General features: G+C 47.7%; 1 protein-coding gene across 6 annotated transcripts in view; it reads left to right on the top strand.

Moving 5' to 3' along the window:
* The first annotated feature begins 2,649 nt into the window (after window positions 1–2,649).
* LOC116953557 (tropomyosin alpha-1 chain) overlaps window positions 2,650–26,128 on the top strand; it is a 40,284-nt gene continuing 16,805 nt past the window's right edge. The window contains exons 1-4 of one of the 6 annotated variants that reach the window (XM_032973865.2): window positions 2,650–2,910; window positions 4,309–4,434; window positions 20,937–21,070; window positions 24,817–24,934. In XM_032973865.2, coding sequence (XP_032829756.1) covers window positions 2,797–2,910; window positions 4,309–4,434; window positions 20,937–21,070; window positions 24,817–24,934 — 492 coding nt within the window. In that variant the 5' untranslated portion in view covers window positions 2,650–2,796. Of the gene's footprint in view, window positions 2,911–4,308; window positions 4,435–16,056; window positions 16,486–20,936; window positions 21,071–24,816; window positions 24,935–26,128 lie in introns of those variants that run through there. The other 5 variants (XM_032973864.2, XM_032973862.2, XM_076075110.1 and 2 more) reach the window with 5 other exon arrangements.

Genomic DNA, 26,128 nt, shown 5'->3' on the forward strand with positions numbered 1-26,128 from the left:
AGAATATGAATCACTGCAGTCACGAAAGCTTTAAATCAAAATCCATTCAGCTCACCAAGCTTCTCCGGGTTTTGATTTCGCATTTGTGCCGGCAACGCGCACTGCCTGCACCGGGACTACAGCAGTGGCCACAGCCGAAGAAGCCACGGGTATACTCGATGTGGTGTGCCGGCCGACCCGGAGAGACCCGGCTGAAACGAAGTCCTGGTGGTGAACGCGGCTGCTGGATCCACATTCCTCCGTGCTTATATCAGCGCGTTAAAGCAGAGGGCAGGGACCCCCGGAGGAGTGAAATTCAATTCACAGTCTTGTGGGTCCCACGACTGGTAATGGACCAACACGGAGATGAACGTTACCTAAACACTTCTCAATGTGTGGATATTTATATACATGTGCGTATATAAATATTGGGCCTAATTTTAGCTGTGCTCCGTAACCCAGAAAAAATATTTATACACCCGGCACACCACGTCGAGTGTGCATCTCGTTATGGCCATGCCTACTCGCCACCGTGCCACCTCGGCTGAACTATTTTTATTTTTACCAGATAAGGCCCACGTAGCTATACGTGGCTCTTTTTCAGAAGCGACCTGGCCACAAATGAGAGCTCGGCGAAGCGGCTAATCAAGTGGAAATGTATTTCAGCCCAAATACTCTAAACGCGTGGTGATGTTGTTTCGAAACGTGGAGGGAAAAACCGGAGGACCCGGAGAAAAATCAACGCGACCACGGGGAAGGACATAACAACTGCAAATACACAGCAGCAGCAGCAGCAGGCGTCAGGGTCGGAATCGAACCCACGACCTCCTGTATACCTAGCGAGGTAGTTGACATCTCCTAGCCACCGTGATGATGATGAGAGAGAGACACCGCAAACTTCAAATATACAGCAGGCGTCAGGGTCGGATAGAACCCACGACCTCCTGTACACCAGGCGAGGTAGTTAATATCTCCTAGCCACCGTGATGATGATGATGATGAGAGAGAGACACCGCAAACTCCAAATACACAGCAGGCGTCAGGGTCGGTATCGAACCCACGACCTCCTGTACACCAGGCGAGGTGGTTGACATCTCGACACCGTGGCGCCCCTACTCTGATCTACCGGGCGACTCAGATACAGCATATCCATTTAAAAATCAAGCACCGTGCATGTTTCTATATAGGTATATATCATCTCTCTGTGTGCGTACATCTTCATGTTGAGCATATATTTAGGTGGCCGTATACTCAGCCTATCGATCCCATTAAAAGTAGCGTAGGTTTCAGACATTGCGAGGATTTTCTTTCATTACGAGAGGACATTGGGGAATTTGCGGTAAATGTCCAAAAATACTCTTGTGTAAATCTTACACGATGGCTGTGTGCCGGCACGAACGACGGCGTTCCAGGGTTCGCATCTAATGCGCAAAGTGGTTGCTTTGGCCTCCGACAGCCAAACTAAGCTCAGACAAATCCACCGAGCCCAGCCACCCAAAATATTATCGTCGCCCGCCTTATGTGTTCCGCGCCGTGGGTACCGTTCTACTGGGCCTCGGTGGTAACATCTTGTATTTCGGATGAGAGTGTCTGTGTGTCTGTGTGTGTGTGTCTGTGTGTGTGTGTCTGTGTGTGTGTGGTCGGTAGTGTAGCGGTTAGCGCGCTGCGAACCCCACCACCCGAGTTCGATTCCCGCTCACGGCCAACACCGGTGACGATTTTCTGAACCGGTCCTGGGCCTCCCCTAGGTCGATTCGGCCTCAAACGAGTACCTGGAGCGGTGTGTAAACATCGCCACTGGGGAGACAAAGGCGGCCGGGCGTGGTTGCTGGCCACCCACCCCCGTGTGCCGTGCCGGGCCTTCATAGCACTTGCTTCGACAGTCTGTTAAGGCTATACGGGGGATCTTTGTCTTCTTGGGAATGTCACGAACGCTCGCGTGGTGGACTCTGGGAGGGTGGTGGTGGTGGTGCGGTGGGGGCTAATCTCGAAAATAAATGAGATGTCAGAAGTGGAAGGCTTGACGTTTCTCTCTCTCTCTCACTCAGTCTGTGTGTGTGTCTGTGTGTGTGTCTGTGTGTGTCTGTGTGTGTGTGTGTGTCTGTGTGTGTGTCTGTGTGTGTGTCTGTGTGTGTCTGTGTGTGTCTGTGTGTGTGTGTGTGTGCCGGCCTCGCAAGATTGCCGTAGCGTTACACGGCCACGATTACACGGCCGCAGTAATACAGAAGGGGCACCTGTGCACGCCGAGGGTCACGGTGCCCCCCGGGGGGGCGGGGGCGTGGGGGGGTCGAGGTAGCGGCCGCCGCGGGGTGGGGATCGGGTGTGGTTGGAACGGTCGGCCGGTTGGTTTTGTTGGTTGGGTGGTGCTGGTGGTGGTGGAGGTGGTGGTGCTGGTGGTGGGTTGGCCTCTTGTGCCCGTCAATCAGGGCGCACCCACACCCCCACACCCCCTCCGTGCCGTTTACGGGCACCGCAGCGTCCACTCGCCGACGAAATAGAGCTCAACGCGAACCCCGGACGGCGCTCGGACCCTTTGCCGCATCCCCATAGGCCGGCAGGGCCACTGACGCGGCCACTTCCAAAAATGTCCCTGAGATTTAGGAAGGCGGTGGTGGAGGTGGGGGGGGGGGGGGGGTCCCCGCCTCCTCACCCTCCCTGCCCTGCGCTTATCTGCACGGCCCCTTGGCTTGCTCCGCTCACTCGCCTCGCTGAGCCGCAGCCGGCCAAGTCACGGTCCGAAGCCGTCATATCCTCCCTCATCATCATCCTCCTCCTCCTGTCGTGTGAGCACATTGCCCACCACCGCCAGCCGCAGCCATGGACGCCATCAAGAAGAAGATGCAGATGCTGAAGCTGGACAAGGAAAATGCCATCGACAGAGCCGAGCAGGCCGAGTCCGACAAGAAAGCGGCAGAGGAGAAAACCAAGCAGGTAGTCTCCCGCGTCGGGGTCGATCGATCATTTGTGCCCCCCCCCTCCTCCTTCCTCCACCCTCCTCCCAGCTCGTGAGTTGTCTTCATGGTTTCATGCGCTCCGAGCAGGGCCATCACCCACGTGTTGCATGAGACCAAGGACGCAGCTCTTTTTAGACAATATCGTCGACTCTTAGTTATGTATTTTGCCGGTTAGAGTTGTGCTCGCTTATTGTACATTGTGTGTGTGTGTGCGTGTGTGCTTTAAGATATCTTACACAGCTGTCGGTTGTGATTTCGGGTTTTGTGTGGCACAAGCGTCGTTCGGGCACGAAATGTTTCCCTCCGCGTGCTGGGGAGCTTGGCGGACTTTGAGGTGGGGGGGGGGGGGTGAGGTTCCTGAAGAAGCTCCCAGCGCGTGTGGAACGAAACGTCGGACACCGTGCCCCGAACGCCGCGCGGTGCAACCTGAAAACACCGTCGGAGGGCCGCGGACGCAAAATTGTAATGGCGAAAGAATCGCAAGCGATTCAAAACGTGGGGGAAATTTATGCTTTCTCTTCGTCGACTTCTTATTCTTCTTGCTGAAGAAGTGAAAACAGTGGGCGTTGTAACACGTACGACGCTGCGTGTCATATGTGCGAAACTATCGTTATTGTGTCGCACGCAATAACTTTTTTTGCACGTTTATAAATAACACATCCGTGTGTGTGTGAGTGAATTAGATCGCACAGAGGCTCCTTAGCGTAGGCACATCTGGTCGTGCAGATGGAGGATTTTGTCGTGATATTTTAATTCCCCCCCCGAAATATAATTGAATTGCGTTCGTTAGAATTGCTCAACGCAATAAATATAGACCGTGGGGAGACACCAGGACTTGGGTTTCCCAACAAACCCATCGCAGACGTGGGATTTCTAAAGATTCGTTTAGAGTCCCTTTAACAGCGACAACGCAATAATTAATCAACGGCGACACGAACATCTTGTCAAGGTTTTTTTTCATAGTTACGTAGTCGGCTGTAAAGTAAAAAAAAAAACTCATCGAACAAAGTTAAAGTGACCCATCGGTTTGTCATTTAACGCGATATAAGTTAACGAGGAGGGAAATCATCGATGACATTGTTTGCATTGATGTTTGGTCAATTCTGTTCAAGATCATTTGGTTTCGCGTGGAAGAAATCCAGAGAACCCGGAGAATACCCCACCAGGCATACGATGAGATATCACACTCCAAGCCCCGCACGGATAGATGCAACCCGAACATCGAGAATGGGCGGTTTTATTTAATTTCGGAAGCGCTAAATTCGTGGCTTTGTTCCACATCACGCCGGTGCGCTGTAAAATAACTTATTTTGTGGTTTTGTCCTGACATTGTCTCCCTCCCTCCTCCCTCCTTCCCTCGCCCGCCGACACGCAGCTCGAGGACGAGCTGGTGGCTCTGCAGAAGAAGCTCAAGGGGACAGAGGATGAGCTGGACAAGTACTCGGAGGCCCTCAAGGACGCCCAGGAGAAGCTTGAGGTCGCCGAGAAGAAGGCGGCTGACGTGAGTAAAAAAGAAACATCTCCCGACACTCAGGGGCTGGGTGGGGGGCTGGGTGGGGGGCTGGGTGGGTGGGGGGCTGGGTGGGTGGGGGGCTGGGTGTGGTGGGGGGGGGGAGTCTTCGCATTCCCGGCTCAGCCACGGCCTTATTTGTCACGGGGAGGGGGGCAGGCGTTGACGGGGGGCCGAAAGGGTAGCGTCCGCTCGTGGCGGAGGTTTTGCCGGTTCGAGCCCGTGCGGCTGCCCTGGTTAATACTGCGCGGGAGGGGGGGGGGGAGTGTAAGGGTCCCGTGACGTCATTCGAAATAGAGTAAGGCCCACGCGTTGTGGGCGTTGTATCACGGTCGAAATTTGCCGAATTTCAAAATGTGCTCACGTGTTGTGTAATTGGGTCAAAGCAGTTGGCAGTATCTCTCCCTACTGGGAAACTAAGTTGATTGAGACTTGTAGAAGCTTTGAAAATGTTTTTTTTTTACCTCCCTCTTTAATTCCTCTCGATTGTTTTCGTGGGGATATGTACACGTGGCCTGTATACAGCACCGCGTTACAGGGTACAGGACAAGCAGGTACAAGAGTTGCAGTGTCAAGTACAGAGCCGCCCGCTCGAGTCACAACTCATGACCGACCACGTGTAGACCTAAGACGGACCGACAAAGCTGGCTTCGCGCTGCCGGCAAGTCGATTGTCACTCGCCGCTCCCCCCGGGTCTCGCCCTGCGGCGTAACAAAGCTAGAGCAACTGAATTAAGGGAAGGCGAGGCGGCCGGTGACCCTGTCCCCTGGCAGCGCTCAATCGGTGGGGAAAATTCCACATTACTGCGGCAAGGACAATTGCCAAGTCTCTCCGTCGGATAACCGTTACGAGTGTTTTTCTTCACCCTGTCACGACTGAATACCCTATCATGTATTTGGGGAGGGGAGGGGGGGTCACGATTCCTTTAAAGACCAGATCTTTATTCCCCGTTCTTATTTCCTACGTCTCATTCGTATTATTGTTCGTCTCAGTAGCCCCAAAGGTAAGATTCGCAATATAATTACCGGGCATCGTAAAATAATGGCTTGTTACGCAACTTATCTTGATAGAAAAAAATAACAAAAGAAAACACGACGTTTCGGTCGCAACACAAGCGTCCGTCTTCAGGAAGACGGACAGAGAGTATGGATTCCTGCAGTCACGAAAGCTTCAAATCAAGAATGAACTTATCTTGAGCGTCGAAATTGCTTGCAAACGACGCAATCGTTACGCCCACCTTTGGCGCAGCAGCCTCATTAGGTGGTGAACGTTTTGCAAATTACGACGACGCTGACGGTAATATCATCATCAACATCATCATTTCAAGACACTTCATTTTAACTCTGGCCAGGATTTGGACTTTGATTCCCATCTATACTGGGAACCCTCTTTCTCAATCAGCTGGGCTGTCTCCCAGGGCAGTGTTCAGTTCACTGCGTGACAGAGCAAGAAGGGCCGTACAGGTTTTGTTCATATTGGTGTACTGCCAACGCCTTCGCGCGGAGAAAGCCCTCCGTGGCCGGTGGCTCTTGCGTGTGAACGCCACAGGCCACTCGCTCGAGAGTGGCGAGTTTGTTAAACCTTCTCATTGGAGGCGCGCACGGGTAGCACACCCGGCCGAACCGGCAACTCCCTTGTGAGGATTCACGGGGGCACAATTCGATTTTCTAGAATCGATTCGTTGCCAAATCCGCTGCTGAACGAGGGCCTCCCGATGACATGGAAGTTCTTGGTGGGGGGGGGGGAAGGGGTAGGAGGGAGGGGTTATTTTACCACACTTTGCCACGCTAAGCCAGTGCGGGTTGGTGAAGGCGGGGAGCCTAGTAGTGGGAGCATAGAAGCACAGTACAACAATGGGGTTTTTTTCACTGCCCTCTGTTGGGGGTGGGGGAGGGTGAGGAGGGAGGTTATTTGACCACACTTCGTCACGCTGGGCCAGTGCGAGTTGGTGAAGGCGGGGAGCATAAACGTAGGAGCATAGAAGCACAGTACAACAATGTTTGTTTTCACCGCCCTCTGCTTGCCCGCTCATAAGTCTCCTCTCTTTTGAAAACACTTATTATTCACTAATTTAGTTAATTACATATTAAGCTATCTTGCTGTGAGTGGAGTCTCGCAGTGCATCCGGGCTGTAATATATCACGTGACTTGCCACCCCCCTCCCCCCCGCTGCTATTTGAGTAATCGTCACTTACACGATATCACGATTAAAGTCAAGGACCCATTAATTTGTAAAGATTGGAATATACTGAGAAGCCTCCGGTGGATCGTGTGCGACATCGTCGTCAATATCCATGGCCAATCCACTGCTGGATGAAGGTCGCTCCAATCCATCACCATCTCTTCCACTCCTGCGAAGTAGCAATCGATCTTAACACCTGCTCGCGCGCGAGCCAATTGCACAGCTACATCTCTACGGTGTGTGTGCGTTACGTGTGTGTGTGTATGTGTATGTATGTGCATAAGGGGAGCGATAGTGTAGCGGTTAGCGCGCTGCGCTATGAACCTAGCGACCCGGTTTCGATTCCCGCTCATGGCCAACACCAGTGACGATTTTCTGAACCGGTCTCGGGCCTCCCCTAGGTCGACTCAGCCTCAAATGAGTACCTGGTGCGGTGTGTAAACATTGCCACTGGGGAGACAAAGGCGGTCGGGCGTGGTGCTGGCCACCCACCCCCTCGTGTACCGTTCCGGCCTTCATAGGTGCTCGCTAACAGCACTTGCCCCTACAGTCGGTTAAGGCTATATGGGGGATCTTTGTATGTATGTGCAACATTATACGAATATTAAAACATTGATTGGTGCACAGATGATTCGATGCATGTACCTTGCGCTTAATCATGGATGCGCATCGATGAATCTGTGAAAGAGCCATCGCAGAAAATCCTGCTGGGTTTGATCTTCCACGAGGCTCACGGTCCACCCGAAACCGCACGCACTGCACAAACCATGGCAGTGGATGCGGATTACGCGATGCGCAAGCGGGACAATGCAAACTTCCCAGTCGTCGTGTGCGACTGTGGTCACCCGGAACAAGACCGCATAACGCTCAACGACGCGACGCCCGATCTACAAATACGAAGGAGACATCGCGGGCGATGATACGGTCCGCTGCTCCCGACGCGGTCGTCTGGCTTGACCACCCTGAATGTGAAATTGTGGTTGTTGCTCTGCAGCCTACATCATCAGCCGTACGAAAGAAGAGGTTGTTGAATCTGTGTGTCACCACGTACAAACTTTAATCATAGCACGTAGCTTATGCGGCTCATGACCCTCCACTTGCGGTCCAGGTTGGTTCAGTTTTTGTTCGTCTGAATCCAGCTTCTGCGGCTCACGCCTCGGTGTCTTTCGCCGCCCGCTCCTCGCGCAGCTCGACTCTGACATCCCCTCCCACCGTGCCCCTCCCACCGTGCCCCCCCGCCCCCCCCGCAAGCTCTCGCAGTAACCTCGCTCGATTCGAGAAACGCGCTTCGACTCGAAATCGAATTCCCAACTTCGACGTTGCTGTGCCGTTTGGCACGTGGGGGCCTTTAAGTCTGAACTTGGCAACAAAAACAAGTTTTTAATAACAGAAGAGGCTTCGTAATAGAAGGGGGGAGGTTTTGGGGGGGGGGGGGTTGGATCGCTTAAATATAAATGTGTCGTTAAACCCGCCCACCACCCGACACGGATAATTTGTAAGGCTGTGTCGCGCAAACGCAACGTGCCAATTCGCTACTGGTCCAGCACTGACCGGCGTGTCGGAGAGTAAACCCACAGCAGCATTTACAAATCGGGTAACGACGTTTCGCCGGTGATCACAACCAGCATCATCAGATGATGAGAAGAGGCAGCAGCTCAACTTCCTTTGCGGCCACCCGCCCAGCCTCGTGTCCTCCAACTGCAGGGGCTGCTGTAATCGGCGAGCCAATCTGAACTCACTGTTGATTTATGGCGACATCTGCCGCCGAATGAAGAGGAAACGCACCTGTACCGCGCTGCATAATATATTTAACACGGCTAGGTATACAGGGCCGTGTGTCTCGTGGGGACAACGCCAAGGTACGAGAGTGGTGGTGGGGAGGGGGGGGAAATTTGACTCGGGGACTTTTGACAGCCGCTCCGAGTGGAGCAAACGCAGAGCGACCCAGGACAAACAGTGGATACGCACGAGGAAATCTTTTTTTTTTAAATACCTCCCGTATAGCCTGTAACAGACTGCTGGGGCAAGTGCTGTTAGCGAGCAGCACCTACGAAGGCCGGCACGGCACGCGAGGAGGTGGGTGGCCAGCACCACGCCCGGCCGCCTTTGTCTCCCAAGTGACGAGGTTTACACACCGCACCAGGTACTCATTTGAGGCTAAGTCGACCTAGGAACAAGCACACGCTCACAAACACGTAATAGTAATACCGATATAAGGGATTTTTTGTTGGGTTAGATCGCGTAAATATCAATGTGTCGTGAAGCCACCGCCACCACCAAAGCCTAATTAAATTTTGATTTAAAGCTTTCGTGACTGCAGTGATTCATATTCTTGGTTCTTTCGGTAAAGTCACGTTGAAGGGAAACAATAAAATAATAAATATATATAAAACAATAAAAACAATAAAATAATAAATTACATATATATTTTATTGTTTCCCTTCAACGTGACTTTACCGAAGAGAACCAAGAATATAAAGCCTAATTAGTAAGGTTTGTCATGTAAACGCAACGTGCCGATTAGTTACTAGTTCAGCACACCGGTGTTGGGGCGTACACCCACAGCATTTACAATTCGAGTACGACGTTTCGCTGGCGATTACAGCCGGCTTATATATATGCGATCTACACCCTCCCCCCACCCCCCCAAAAAAAACATTTATTATGAATAATATGGCTCAAGAAAGCCTACTGAGTGTTAAATTGCATAAACACACAGCTCGAAAGCGTCGTGCCCCAAGTAGCTCAAGGGGGGGGGGGCGGGGGGGGGCTAGATTCGTGAAACAAAACGAGGAGTGCATCAAATGTCAACTCGAATCCCAATAAACATAACAAGCTAATGGACATTGCAATCCCATTCACCTCTCACGTCCACGATGTCCGCATCTGGCATTTGCCTTCACCCCTCTCATATCTCGCACTACGTCTGCATGCCTTAAGTACGTCTCTTCTTCTGCCATCTCACTCGCGAAGGTGCAGGGGATAAAGGCGCAGCCCTGCAATTGACCTTACCCCTTCTGGCAATAGATCGGGGGGTGTTGAGATGTTCAATCGCCAAACGGACACGCATTGCAAGGCATCAAGTCTGCATTAACCACACGTACCTGTGGCGAAACATGCAAACAAAACATGCTCTGATTATAATGTACGCATTCTTGATTTGAAGCTTTCGTGACTGCAGGAATCCATATTCTTTGGTTCTTTCGGTAAAGTCACGTAGGTAGAAAAATAAAGTACATCACGACGTTTCGATCGCAACACAAGCGATCGTCAGCAGGTGGGACAACCACAGCAGTTTTTTTTTCTTGCTGTGGTTGTCCCACCTGATGACGATTGCTTGTGTTGCGATCTAGACGTCGTGATTGATTATTGTTCTACCTACGTGACTTTACCGAAAGAACCAAAGAGTAATGTCTGCATTGTCTTTGAAACGGATTGGCCTGCACGAGAGACAGCCTTCTTTATGGCCTCACCACCAGTGTCAGACCAGAGCTCGGGTTGAGCAGTTATTTTATATGGGACCTTTTTTTTTTACCAGTATAAAAATGGTGAAAAAATAAGAATAGGCCTTTACCCTCCCCGGCAAAAAAAAAGTTACATAAATAGCCCTCCAATTGATTGATCACGTCACTAGAGGGATCGCTGAATAGTCTATCTCGTGGGTACGTCATCTCACTGGGATATTGATACGTTGACAGGGAGGGCTCTCCAAAATAACTTCTGCTTAGGGCCCCCCCCCCACCCCATGGACCATCACCGCCTCCGCTTCCCCTCCTTCTTGTCAGGCCTGAATACATCTGGGCGAGCGTGCGTGATGAAGCGGGCCTGCAGAAAGGCGATACGACTTGGGAATGTTTGCCCCTTGCAGGCGCAAGGCTCGTATTTTTAGCGCAGGGCTTTAAATGGTAATCCTGCCACTGCTGGTCTCCAAGATGAAACAGAAGGGATGGGCATATTTGTAGTGCGTGCGTGATTTATTTTTTTTGCTTAATCCGTAACCGTCGCCGATTACAATTGCTTATCTCGTTTTAAGCGGCATGTAGTACACAGCGAAAATGTCACGCAGACAAAGATGAAAGTTGATGTGAATGATGGCCTATGAGTTTAACAAGGTGACAGACGATGAAGAGGTCGCACTAACGTTTTTTTTTTACTTTGGAAATCTGGAAGTATATAGTTGACTTAAAATGTTTGTTAATATATCGTTACAAGTACTCTACAAATAGCACGGTGTAACTGAAGGCAACGTTTCTAACCTGACTCTGGAATATGGAACAGCAGTGCAGCGGTCTGCTTTCAGCAATGTATGTCATCTCGGGTTATTCAAGGTGCACATTATATGCACGCCGAGCACAATATCTTCATATGTTGAACATGCGCTCGCCAATGCAATGGTGTTTAAATGACGGCTTCGTGATTTTCCAAACACATTCAAAACAACTTAAAAACATATTCTTAGTTCTTTCGATAAAGTCACGTTGAAGGGAAACAATAAAATAATAATATATATATAAAACAATAAAAATTCTCACGACGTTTCGACCATAACACAAACGGTCGTCATCAGGTGTGTCGGTTTGCAAACCTGATGACGACCGTTTGTGTTATGGTCGAAACGTCGTGAGAATTTTTATTGTTTTATATATAATTTATTATTTTATTGTTTCCCTTCAACGTGACTTTACCGAAAGAACTAAGAATATGAATTACTGCAGTCACGAAAGCTTTAAATCAAAATTTAACTTAAAAACATTTCATCTAAACGTGGCTCTGTCGCGCCAGAGTCACGGTATGTTCCGCGGCATATTACAATTTAGATTCATGAAACATCCACATGCAACGGTATCTCAACTGAAGAGCACTGCAATGATTTGTTTGACGCAATTCCTCATAGCCAGCGCACAATTATAAATGCCAGGCATGCATCGCGTGGAATAATAATAATCGTCTACGAGTGATCAGTCCTTCGTGTGCTGGTCGCGGTAAATTGGAAAACGGAACATTTTGCACAGTGGTAGGTGTGCAAAATCCCTTATTAGGCTAAGTGCCTCGCAATTTGCAGCAATTGGGGACTTGTAACCCCTGCCGGGAGGTTGGAGGAGGGGTGGGGGGGTAAATTTGTTATCCAAATTGAAAGTCATCCCTCGATTTTAACCCAACAAGGCCCCCTGGTGCGGCAGATCTCGTCGCAGCGAGCCTCCTCTTAAAATTAACTTTCGCATCTCGTAATTGTTATTTACGGTCTATTGAGTGTGCACGGATTATTTATAGCGGCACTCTCTCGGTTTTCGCTGACCACGATGAGAGAGAGAAAAAAATATATCTGCCCCTCCAAGGGGGTGCGCAAGTGCAGGGGTTCAACTCTGCTGCTATTTGAGACGGGGCAAGTGGGTGGGGATGGCCTCCTCAACCCTGTGTGCGCGCGCAAAGCCCACAGGGGGCTCATCCAACCTGACTCGGCCAAAAAGGGCATGCTTGAGCAAAACCTGGGCACACGCCGTGGTATTTATAGGAGTGGGTGCAGCGGTGGGTGATGGAGTGGTTATCGCACCGCGCTATGAACCCGGCCACCTGAGCTGAATCCCCCGGCTACGGCCAACATGGGTGGCGAGTGATACAGTTAAACCAGTGGTGGACAGCCCTCGCCAAACCCTTTACTAAACCTAGGGGTGCCGTGGTGGCTAGGAGATGTTTAACTACCTCGCCTGGTATACAGGAGGCCGTAGGTTCGATCCAAACCATGACACCTGTATATTTGGAGTTTGGATGTTCTCCCCGTGGTCGCGTGGATTTTCTCCAGGCCCTCCAGTGTTTCCCTCCACATTTGGAATCCACGCGTTTAGAGCAGTTGACTGCGATACATTTCCACGTGATAAGCCACGTTTATGAGCTATCATTTGTGGCCAGGTCGCTTCTTAAAAAGAGCTATATATCATTAGACCTCCTTTGCCAGTACCAAAATGTAATAATAGGGTTTTCCCCCTTTTTTCTGGCAACAAAACTGAAACCTTTTTTTTACAAGGATTCATGTCTGCATTAACTACAATACCTGCAGTCAAAATGCAAACAGAAAAACATTCTATGATAATATATGCATTGTCCTTGATACTGATTGGTCCACACCAAGGGACGGCTTTCTTTTGAGCCTCGACCCAATTGGTGCTCGACCACATGACGCCAGAAGGCCAATGCATATATTATCATAGTATGTTTTTTTTATTTTGACTGCAGGTATTGTGGCTAATGCAGACATGAATCCTTGTAAAAAGGTTTCAGTTTTGTTGCCAGAAAAAAGGGGAAAACCCTATTATTATAAGAGCTATATAGCTCAGCGGGCCTTACCTGGTCAAATAAAATAGTTTAGTTAACTTAAAATGTATTAAACCCTTCACCAAACCGCAGTGACCAGGGTGGTGAAGTCTGGTCAAACAACTCCTACGACTGAAACAGCATGTGTCATGGGGTCATTGATGCCTGCAGAATAGTGTGGGAATTACAAACTGTATCAGAGTATGATTATTAACCAGCAGTTGATTAATAAGGGCCTGTACATTTAACGATACTACTGGAATAATTACAATATTTAAACCGGTAAATATCATCTGTTTTCCAATAATACTTCTATCGAGTTATCTTGGGTTGTCGAACGCGTAGCATCGAGCAGCGATTCCCAGCCTGTGGTCCACGGACCCCTGGTGGTGTGCGAAGCTACTACAGGGGGTTACTCGCGGAAAAGAAGAAGAAAATAAGTAATAGTAAAAAAAAACTTTTTTTTTTAAACACGCTTTAATTAAATGTACCGTACTAATAATGTAAGAACTCCACGACTCCAGGAAGTGACCCCGAAGCTTGCCATAACGTAAGGGGACCGTGGTCAATTACAGCCAACGTCAGTTGAGCGTGGACAATTAGACCCAAGCCGAAACATAACATATAAAAAATATCGTTTAAAAATATTTTTTTTTATGATAGAATATATAGTATTGTCACCAGTATGACATAAGTATACCAAGTTTACAGTCGATATCACATTGGGAAGTGGGTTAAAATTGAGTTACAAGATTTGAGGATACAACAACAACAGAGTTAATAGAAAGCGTGTAATAGTAATAATAACGCTCTCACCAAGGCAATGTACAATTTCAAATAAAAGTGAGTAGCATCTAGCGTGTGGTGGTCGGCAGCGGCTTGTGGCTAACCATCGAAAAAAGACGGTGGTCACCGCGTTGCTCGGCGCTTTCAGGCGCACTTCTGCGGCCGTCTGGAACGCTCTTGCTTCCGATTTTAGGAAGTCATTGAGAGCTTTGCACTTTGAAATCGTCATCTAGATTGACAGACTCATTTCTTGAGAACTGCTTTTTGTGTTTGGATTGTTGGCCTTCCCCCGCACATGCGATTAGCACGGATTGGCTACGTACGGTGCGAAAGAAGTTCAAGGCACGCGCACACATGGGTTGAAAAGGGGTCCGCACACTCGAAAGGGTTGGGAACAGCTGACACAGAGGATTGCATGAGATAATGAGTATGATTAAATAACGGATTTAATTAATGGCTCAACTTGGCTAAATAAAGGACTACATTTAACACATTTGTCAACAGTCCGTCCACCGATGGATTTATGTTTACCCATGCCATGTCAGTCATCGGGTAGTTTGGCCATACTTCGCCATGCTGGTCACTGCGGGTTGGTGAAGAGGCTTGGGCGGGACATCATTGTTATTAGTCGCCGCGAATTGAATTCAGGTAGCCAGATTCATAGAGCAGTGCGCTAACCGCTGCACCACCATCCATACAAAACAATGAATGCATACGTATGATAATACTTTGTGGAGTGTGGTTTATTTAATAAATGGCACTATGATTAAATAATAAACTGTGACGGGTAAGGGGCCGTCCATAAATGACGTGTACGCACCTGGGAGGTGGTGGGGGTCAGACATTTGTGACGATGTGTGACGAGGGGGGGGGGTGTTTGAGAAATGTGACGTCACATCAAAATGCGCAACTTTAAATAAATATAGACAACACGTTCTACTTAATTAAAGACTTTTTAATAAATGTTTTCTCCTACAACATCAGAGTTGCAGCGCCACATTAAATACGCACTACAATGACAATAGTTTAAAACGATTTTAAGCATTCACACTATGAGACCTCCTTTGCCAGTAACAAGATATAGTAATAGGTTTTTACCCTTTTATCTGGCACAAAAACTGACACCTTTATACAAGGGATCATGTTTGCAATAACCACAACACAAGCAGTCAAAATGCAAACAAAAAGAGACAACTCTGATAATGATATTGGCACTGTCCTTGAAATTGATTGGTCCACACCCGAGACGGCTTTTCTTAGAGCCTAGTCTCCACTGGTGTGGACCAGAAGACGCCAAAAACCAGAAGACGCCAAAAAACTTTTTGGCGTCTTCTGGCCCAACCCCAGTGGAGACTGGGCTCTAAGAAAAGCCGTCTCGGGTGTGGACCAATCAATTTCAAGGACAGTGGATTATCAGAGTTGTCTTTTTTTGTTGGCATTTTGACTGCTTGTGTTGTGGTTATTGCAAACATGATCCCTTGTATAAAGGTGTCAGTTTTTTTGTGCCAGATAAAAGGGGAAAAACCTATTACTAGATTTTAAGCATGTTTTATATATTTTGGGGGGGGGCAGAGCTTTGTGACGTCATATTTGAGGGGGGGGTCTGACTTTTTGTGACGCTCTGTGATGATGAGGGGGGGGGAGTCAAAAATCGTCCAAAATCGCGTGACGTCATTTATGGACGGCCCCATATGTATAATTACGTTGAACTTCTTTCGCACCGTACGTAGCCAACCCGCGCTTTAAATGAAATGGCAAACCGCACTTCAATAGAGCACCGAGGTGTGGTGAGGAGTGAGTGAATGAATGAACGAACGGCGCCTCACTTTGAACACCCCGAACGAATGAATGAATGATACTTTTTTGACTGAATACTTTAGTGGTGACTCATGAATGGGGGTGCGTGGCTGCGTGTGGGGAGCGGTGGGGTAGCGGTTAGCGCGCTGCGCTACGAACCCGGTGACCCGAGTGCGATTCCCACTCACGGTGACAACACCAATGACGATTTATCTGAACCGGTGCTGGGTTCTCCCCTAGGTCGACTCGGCCTCAAATTAGTACTATCTGGTGCGGTGCGTAAAAAAAACATCGTCACCTGGGGGAGACAAAGGCGGCCGGGCGTGGTGCTGGTCACCCCCCTCCTCGTGTGCGGTGCGGGCCTTCATAGGTGCTCGCTAACAGCACTTGCCCCCTACAGTCTGCGAAGGCTACACGTGCGGTGGTGTGGATCCTTTGTCTTTGTGGGTGACGAGGGTTGTAGGGCGGGCCCGAGACGTCACCGAGGCGTTCCCCACCCACCCACCTCGCCATCCGTCCCAGGTGGACGTGAGCCACTACCACCACCACCAGGGCATTGCTTTACAGCAGCAACCACAAGGCGGTCGCTTCAAGACGACAACAACCAAACCACCACCAACTCTGTTAACTTTTTAAAGCAAAGACCCACCACCACCAGCTGCACCACCAGCTGCACCACCCACAGCGCTCCTGCGAAGGTTAAAGTTGAATTCCGGGGTCGAGGTGCTTGGCTGTGGATTGCTGCTGCTGCTGCTGTTGGTGGTGGTGGTGGCGGAACGTCGCGGGTGTTTTGTCCGCCGTGAAGGAGGAGGATTATTATTATCTCGCTGGCCATGACTACGGTCGCGAACTGCGTGGAGGTGGTGCGGATGAAGATCCGCGCGCTGCAGGAAAGGGCCGACGAGACGGAAGATAATGTCTCGAGGCTCCAGAGGCTGCTCGACTTCGAGATTGACGGCAAAGAGAAAGTAAGAGGATGATGATGATGGTGGTGGGAGGAATAGGAGGAGAGATTGGGGGGGGGCTATTTTTTTTAAACATAAATAGATATCTTGTCTCGCTTAGGGTTGAAGGAGGTGGACAAGTCGAGCCAGAGGCTTCACCAAAGCAGCTCCTTCCTCCACCTGAGGTCCGTTTCGGGCTACGGGTTCTCAGCATGGCAGGAAGATTGGAAGGGAAGGGGGGGGGGAAGAGTTGGGCGAGGCCGCTTGCCCGAAACGTCGCCTGTTTGTACAGTACATGTGTGTGTGTGTGCCGTGTTTTGACTCGTGGCGTCGCAACCAACGCGGTTAAGTTCTTGTCTGTGACAAATTCATCAGCGTGCAGCCATCAGCCGTGGTCGTGTTATGTTAAAGTACTGTGTGTGTGTAAGAAAACGTGTTGAGGATTTATTTAAAGTGGAGGAGAAGTGGTGGGGGGCAAGCCTGCGATAGCTCGCCACTGGTCTCCCTATAGCCCCCCTGAAACCTGGCTTAGGATGCCTCGATCGCTCTCCTTCCGACATCATCATCATCAGCAGACATCATCATCATCAGCAGCAGACAGCATCATCAGCAGCAGCCACGGATCGTCCAAGAAGGAGACACAGCAAGCAAAAGGCACCGAAACGTCCACGCTCATCGCCTTTTGCTTTTTATCTCAAGGCTGGTTAATAACGCTCACCTGTTCCTGCCGTACCTGTACGTACTCACATACAGCCGTGTTAGTTCTTTAATGAAGTGTTTCACCATCATCGTTCACAATGAACAACAGCAGCAGCAGCATAAGCCACTCCAAACAGAATCATCGCAAGTTCTCGCTCACGCGAGCCAGCGGTGAGATGTCCACGTTACGGTGGCGAGGGAGAGTACATCCCGTGGACATTCGCTCGTTAACTTAGCCACGTTTTGCGATAAATCGAAGGCCCTGTCGACCCCCTTGAGTTTACCTCTTGTTGTAACATTACGACGATAGATTGTGAAGGTGTTCGCGGTTGCTTTGGGTGTTTTTAGGAACTGTCTTGTTTTATGTAGGTAATGTATCTTAAAGTAACCACTAAACCCGTCCTAATATACTGCACTGGAATCCTCGTGGCATTGTGACACCACACGAAAGGGGGATTTATCATAATTGGCTAAACGCTGTAATTTCCAACTTGGTGGGAAAACATTTAATTAACGTTAAAATAAAAAAAAGTTTGCAGTCTAATTTGGTGCACGCCACTGCAATTGGGAGGTGCGTGCGTCACCAGTGCCACGTTAAGGGTCCGGTTTGGGACCACCGCACCCCTGCAGCCAATCTGCAGCCCTGCCGGGTGTGGCGCGCCCCAAGCGGTAGAGGCTTCTAGGAGAGTGGCGTGGCAACGCAGGCTTCTAGGCCCGGGCCTCTGTATTTGGCATTATTTATTGGATTTAGATTTTCCTGTTATTTGTTAAAGGTCTAACTCTAATTTTAAGGAAATGTACATAGTTTTTCCTTGTTGCGAATTTCACTGAAAAAGTGACCGTGTGGACTGTTATGCAATGAAAACAAACTCAATGAAAAAATAATACGAAAAAATACTTTTATTAAGTCGCAATAGCCGAGGTTTTAATAGCTTAATTTTACTATATATACATCTTAATTTCTACTGTATTCTATACTGCATGGGGAGGCCTTCATCCAGCTATCGTTTAACAAAAAGGCTGAAGGGTCCAGACATGACCAGGATTTTACTTTTGACACCAATTTGATTATCCCACGATTAAGACCATTTTTAGCTGCCGTAGATACTGTAATAAGACGATGTCTGCTCTATATCATCACGGTGGAACAGCATGGCCTAACGTAGATGCTGCATATTGTACGTGTAAAGTCCTTTTGTCAATCCACTGCTAGATGACACCCCCCCCCCCATACGATGGAGGTCGTGGTCAGTGCAGGTTTGAATGTGAGGAGGCTCATAGATGTGGCCAATATTACAGCACAATTGATTTTGTCCCACTGCCCTCTGCTACCCGAAATCACTTGTGTGAGGTGTGGTGGTCTTCTATCCGAATACTCAACCCTTCAAACGCCGAGGTGGGACCAGATCGGGTGCATTCCGGGCGATTTGTCACAGGCAGAGATGCTGCAACAACAACAAAAAACCCCCACAAAAGACGCTGCAATTTTGCGATTTGCCGATAACTCTTTATCACCAGTGGTGTCAATTTCAAATAAACGCCACCGATTTTTAAAGGGACTCTTTGTTTACGTTCCGCAGTATTCCAAACATTGCGCCGTGCGTTCATTCACAAAGGGGCTTAATAACTCGGCTCTTCGTGTCTGTGCGCGTCAAACTTCTTTCGCACCGTACGTAGCCAACCGTGCTCACTTTGTCAGCATTTCCCATAAGGAAGTTGCTCTAGACAGCAGCAATACCTGTATTTTTGGTTACATTTCTGAGATGGGGAGGGTGGGCTAACATTTAGTTTTTGACATAGATGTCAAAAATGTACTTTCAAAACTTCGTGCCCAAAAAAATGTGGTCTTCCCGTGCCTGTCTCAACGCTGTCAATTCAGTGTAATAATTCACTCCAGTGCATCTGCCGATGAGCGTTTAATTTCACAAGATAGACTTGGCATGCATCTCTCCAGCTGGACATTGTTTTCATTCCACACACACACTGGCACTTAGGTTATTGCATGTTCACAAGGCTTAATTGCATTTCTGAGTTATTGGCTTTGTGGCACAGCAGATGTTGTTGGGCTTTGTTTCAGTAAGTGATTGGTGTTGAAAGAATGCAGTGCGGATAATGGCATAGTTTTGACCTCACACTACAGCGTAAAATTTATGGTTATTGGTGACTAGGCTTTCTGCCACTTTCAGTAACGTACTGATTTATTTGCTGATAATATAGTACAGTGCCATGTAATGGTGACGGTACCCTGGCCTTTGGCCGTATCACCCAGAATGCGCCCTTTCTCAGAAGCGGAGCAGCGTTGAGCCTAGATAGTCGGCGTTGTATGTAGGCAGCATAGTGCAGAACAGCAAAATCCATTGTGTACTTTTAGGTCTGCATCTAAACCCCCCCCCCCGCACCAATTCCCCACGCTCACCAGTGTTTAAAGTTCAGCACCGTATATATTCAAATAACCCTTAAGACCAGCATGGCATGGAGGAGGAATTATTTTAACAGTGGCTTTAGATTTAGGCCCTACGTATACAATCGGAAGTGGAGGAATAAGATACCCGTGGTTATGTATGTTCAATAATTTACTTTAAGTATGATTCTTTTTTAATAATGCGTGGTGTGCTTTGTAGAAGACAGAATGATGTTGTTGCTTCGCACTCACTTTTGTGTAAAGCATGGGGGGGGGGGGGGCACGTAACTCCTGCACCGTAAATTCGCGAATTTAGATTGACAAGCAAATGGAACGGGAAAGGTGTTTTCCCTGCTGTGGTTTGCCCTAATTGCCACAATTGCCTGTGGAAGCAGGTAACAACTTGGCAACGGAATTATTAGTATTTATTAGGGTATTTAGACAAGGTTAGTTTATTTTATTAGTTAATGTGTTGAATGGTAGTGTTTCCCCTACTATGTGGGTAGTTTATTTTTCTTTACCCTTCAGTCTCACTGAACCATGTTCATAGAGGATGCCAATGTGAATGAAATATACAGTATATACATTGCACAGTTTACAATCGTGCGGTCCCAAATACTTCATTGAACCTCACTTGCCAGTATCCAAATATAAGAATAGGTTTTACCCTTTCTGGCAATAAAACATTTAACACCTTAACACAACTGTTTTATTGCCAGAAACGGTAAAACCTATTCTTATATCCCAAATATGTATTTGGTTATCTTGCTATGTGCGAATTCATCAGTATGAGTTCTGTGATTATTTATTTGACCTCCCCTGGCTCCCAACCTTACACAATTCAATGAATTGCCACAATTAATTGTAGCAGTTTTATTCCCCAGTCGTACCCAATTAGTATGGCTAAGATGCACGCAGTGACAGATGAGGATCATTTCAAAGTGCTATGCCTCATGGTTGTACATGGAAGAAGATGCAGGCAGTGACGAGAAGGAAACTGGCACTGCTTGGACACATGTAGGATGGACAACAACAGAAAAATTAAAAGTGTGTTCAGGGAAAAATGGAATGAACCTGCAAGCGAGGAAGACCTAATTGAGAATGTTTTTACGATGACGTAAGAGGTTGGTGCCAGAAAGATGTGCCACGACAGAGGAAAATAGAAACAAATGACGAAACGTGCAGTGGACACCAACGGGTGATCTGCCCCTGGATCGTGATGATGATGCCTCATGTGACTGTGGCTCATTTAAAACAAAGTCGGCTATGGCCCTGGCAAAAAAATGACGTCTTAGCTGGAATTTTTTCGGGAACATCTCTCTCGTTGTTGCGATTCTTGTCGCTCCAACCAACGACGATCGTTTTTGTTCCGCAGGCTGAGGCTGACGTGGCATCGTTGAACAGGCGCATCCAGCTGGTTGAGGAGGAGCTGGACAGAGCGCAGGAGCGTCTCACCACCGCCCTGCAGAAGCTGGAGGATGCCGAGAAGGCGGCCGACGAGAGCGAGAGGTCAGAACCAACCGTCTGTCCACTTGTGGATATTTTGTTGTTGCTGTGGGTGCCGCGGTGGAGAGATGTTAACTACCTCGCCTGGTGTACAGGAGGTCGTGGGTTTGATCTCGACACTGACACCTGTATATATTTGTAGTTTGCATGTTCTCCTCGTGGTCGTGTGGATTTTTCTCCGGGTCCTCCCGATTTCTTTCCACCACATTTAGAATCAACATGCATTTCGAGTATTTAGCTGCTATAAGTTGCTTCTGAAAAAGAGCTATATAGCTCCAGTGGGTCTCACCTGGAAAAAAAAATAGTTTAGTTTTTAGTTTAGTTTATATTTAGTGACCACGAGCAACCACATTGCTTGCTGTTAAACCCTGCACATGGCCAAATCACCTGAAATGCTGCCATTTCGGTCATATCTCAGAAACAAAGCAAGGGTTGGTTGAGCCTGGATATTACTTGGATGGGTCACCATCATACAAGAAGCAGGTGTTGTAGATTGCTGTGGGGTTACTTTGTAAGCAATAAGGCAGTGCAGCAGATTCCATCCACCCAGCCAGTTAACCGGTTGGGCTTCATGAATTTTACAAGCCTCACATTTAAAAAAAAAATATATACCCATCATAGTTGGTTTCTCTGAAAGTTGTGAAGGCAGTCTTGTTGTGCCTTTTCCAAGTAACGAAAGGCGGTTATTTAATTAACGCAGGCTGCAGGTCGCTCCCTTGCAGGTTTTTGAGGCATGGTGAAGGCACAACGTGTTTGCTGCATGACGCAACCACCGCACCCCTTCGTGATTCAGGTGCTTGGTTATGGCCGGGGGGGCATCGAGAGCGATTTGAGGCCGTGGTACGCACACCCGGGATCAATTAAAATTACAATTGCAAAAGCAACGTTAACCAAAATTTCCTTTACAATCACATTGTGATTGTAATTCATAACGAATTGCACGACTACAAATGTACTTGACCCCAGATCTGCCTGTACCTAAAATGCTGGCTCAGGAGGGCTCCTGTTATGTAAATACAAAAAAAAATCATTTTTTGCAATGGTTGGGGGGGCTACTGAACTTCGGGGCCCTGCTACAGATGTATCGGCTTCTCCCTCTCGCTGTTGTCAGGCCTTGTTACAGCAGAGAAGCAATAAATGCCATTTACTTGACGATCCACCTGTGGAGAGCTGAATGGAGTTTAAAATAACTCGCAAACCAAACACCTTGCGAAAGACCCAACGCAGAAGATCCCCGGGTTTGATCTTCCACAAAGCTGCTCATGGTCCACCCTGAATCCCATCCACTGCACAAATCATGGCAGGAGATGCAGATACCTGATGCACAAACGGAAAATTAAAAAAATCTCCAGTAGTAGTATGCGACTTTGATCATCCAGAACAGAGACCGGAAAACGACACGACGTCCGATCCACAAATCCGGTGGAGACATCGCAGCAGATGCACTCCGCTGCTCCTGACGCGGTTATCTGGCTTGACCACCCTGAATGTGAAAATGTAGTTGTTGGTCTGCATCGACTACATCAGCAGCCGTACGAAAGAAGAAGACTTGTTTTAAAACGTTTAACATAAATTATTTCCATGGGAGCAAACCGGCACGGGTTACATGATGTATCGTTTGTGTGATCGTATTATCTGTACGGTATTTATTTTTCGTTTCCTCTAACCGAAGCACACGGAATGCATCCACCCGATCTCGTCACACCATGGAAGCAGAGCAGGGTAGAGCCCAGATGGTGCTTGGATTGGAGACCGTTTTGCACAACAGCGTTGTAATAGGCTCCCGCGGGGCTGTGTCATGGGCGGCAGAGGACAGTGCAGTGAAACCCGTTGTTGTATTGTACTGCTGTGCTCTCAAGTAATTTCTCCTCACCATGCCACACTTGACGAGTGTGGTGAAGTATGGCCAAATAACCCCCAAGGCCCATGTGGTGTATTGACAAAAGGGCTTTACATGTAATTGTTTTGTTTCCACTGGAAGGCATGTGTACCCTGCAGTTAGCACTGATGTTGGCAATTTTGATACAGTGCTTTTACAGGTGAGACACAATGTTAGCATCCCTCCACTTCCCCCTTGCAGGAACAATTGCTCACGTTGGAGGTGTAACCCGACGTTAAACGAATAGCTGCGGTTGGTTTGGTGCGCCTAAAAAAAAGCCACTTAGAACGTGCGACGTGGCTTCGAAGACGAGAAGATTTTTTTTTAGAGCAGCCCAGTGCAGTTGAGAGGCCAGGGTACTGAGCAAGTTCCCCTGAGAACCGCGACCGCCCAGTTTACATTACATTGGAGAGTTTGTTTTTGTTGTTGCAAACTCTTTATCTCGTGGCTGGGGTGCAGATCACACAATCGGGATAACATTGTAGGGGGGGGGGGGGAAGAGAAAAGTCGTAAGATATGTACGTGTAGGCAAATTCTAATCTTTGGACTTATTACTAAATGGTACAAATATTACGTTTGTTTGAAAATGGAAATGCATTATCTTTTTTCCTTAAATGACCCTCTGGTTGAAAAATGTGGTTAAACCAGTGGTTATTGCACTTGTTAAAAGCAGTTTGGTCAAAAACAATGTTACAGTGTATCATTCTCACGTGGATTGTAATACACTCACCTTTAAAGTCGTACATTCATCACTAGCAAAATAACAAATGCATTTTAAAAGCATTAATATAAGCCTAAAAAGAAAAAAAAATCAATATTGCCATTGAACACGTAACCAGACTTTTTTCATCGATATTGTGGTCTTTTGAGCTGTTAAACTGAATTACATAATTGATAATTGTCTTCAGAAAGGTTAATTTTTAGTAATACATTCATCAATATACAACAGACATCGATGCACTTGTACTGTGTTCAGTCACCATTAGCACGCGGGACGGTGAATTGCGCCAAGTCGCCGATTGGGCCGCACTTTGGCAGGCAACCACCGACCCCCCAACATCGAGTCAGAGGGATGGCAAACTCCGCCCGGGGTTATCGGTGTGGCAAGTGACCGAGATGCATTTGTTCTTGAAGAATGCGGTCCGTTGGCCCGGATCATTAGCTTCAAATACGTGAATAATTTTCAAGGGGAGTTTGCTGCAAAGTCTGGACAACATCGCTACGCTGAAGCCTCCAATATCAAAATAATTGGCAAGTTAATAAATGCCCACGTGGGCCAACGGTCGATGATAATGAGAGTGCAGCAGCCAGGGAATAGAACGCGTCGGGGGAACAGTCCACCAAGGGAGACCCACCCTCTTTTTTTTACTACTTACTATTTCTATTTTACCAGGCAAGGCCCACTGAGCTGTATAGCTCTTTTTCAGAAGCAGACCTGCCCACAAATGGTAGCTCAACGAAGTGGCTTATCACGTGTAAATTTACGGCAGCCAAATTCTTCAAACGCATGTTTCTAAATGTTATCGGGGTGGGGGGGGGGAGGAAAGCCGGACGACCTGGAGAAAAATTAACACGACCACGAGGAGAGAGACATGCGAACTCCAAATATACAGGCGTCAGGGTCGGAATCTAACCGTATACCAGGCGAGGTAGTGAACATCTCGCCACCGGTACTGATGTAGAGCACAAGGCAAATCCTGATCCAATGCTGCCCCTGATGAGACTCAATGGTGGTCTCAGCGCCCTCCGGACTGCAGATAGAGTGGCTGTCACGCAGCTCGGCTGGACGATCATAAGATAATAATAATAAATAAAATAATAATAATAATGAATCAATAATTTGAACGCGGTTCCTGGCGTGTTTCCACAGAGGCATGAAGGTGATTGAGAACCGGGCTGGCAAGGATGAGGAGAAGATGGAACTTCAGGAGATTCAGCTCAAAGAGGCCAAGCACATCGCTGAGGAGGCTGACCGCAAGTACGAGGAGGTGAGTTCACTTGACGACTTGGTGTGGCTCGCTCACTCGCTCACTTCAAGAATAACTCCATTCAAGATGTTCATGTGACCTCAACGAAAGTCATTAATTCGTAGAATTTCTCAAACATTGTCAAAGAGTGAAGGGTGGTGGTGATGATACTTTGTGGTGCTGCAATAATTAATGTGCTATTTAAAAATAAGTGGCAATTTAGTACGATACAATACAACCATTCAAGCCATTCATTCACAAGCGACAAAAGTAATTCCATTATTGAATTTGTGTTAATGAAAAGGAATATGAGCACAGGATTATAATAATGACTATCGGTCCATCATTAACGTAGTATGAGGGTATATTTGCATGAAAACAGATAAGTATGATGATTTGTATTTTTATGCCAATTCATATCTTCGTAGTCATGTCTGAACTGTCTGAAATTAGATTTTTACGCGAATACAAACGCCGCGTGGACCCTCGTTAAATGGTCCACGTTGAATGGACAGCCGTTATTGAAGCTTATTCAAAAAGGGGTTGTCGGGAAGAGAGAGAAAAAAAATCCTCTGTATTATTTTCGCACGGATAATGATGATACATTAGCCTCTTCTAAGTTGTCATACATAATTACTCGGAGTAAGCGGAGTTCGTTTTAAAAGCATTAGACACATGTCCAGAAAAAAATGTCAAGTCCGTATACGCGATTCCTTTCGAATGCAGAGCACAACACGGTTGCAGCTGTCAATTTGACAAAAAAACAAAGTCATTCTGTTGCAGAATTTCACATTTATGACATCATCAACACAGGATAATAATACTTATACCACCCCAATGTTGTAATCTGCAAAGTTAATTACCCATGGGCAGGTTATCCAGATAGAAAACCCGCAGTCGGTTATGTATGTGTGTACGGTAGAATTCCTCTTAATGACCACCTCTGTTAATGACTAATGGCTTCATGACGGGCTTCCAAAAAGCCCAATGTGTTTGCTTACTGACCATTCCCTTGTTGACGGCGGGCTGTTGTAGATGGAGTAAATAATTAAATAATGAATCGATTTGCCATGTTTCTTTTAATATTATGTGTTTATAATCTTCTTAGTATCTTTAAAGTACGTGAAATTGGGTGGAAAAGGGTAACTTTCGATGTTATCGGAACGAATTAAACCTTTACCGTGTATTTTCTATACTTGATTTGAAGCTTTCGTG

Source organism: Petromyzon marinus, chromosome 52 (assembly GCF_048934315.1).
Source record: "Petromyzon marinus isolate PM22_M1 ecotype Great Lakes invasive population chromosome 52, UKy_Petmar_22M1.pri1.0, whole genome shotgun sequence".
NCBI lineage: Eukaryota > Metazoa > Chordata > Hyperoartia > Petromyzontiformes > Petromyzontidae > Petromyzon > Petromyzon marinus.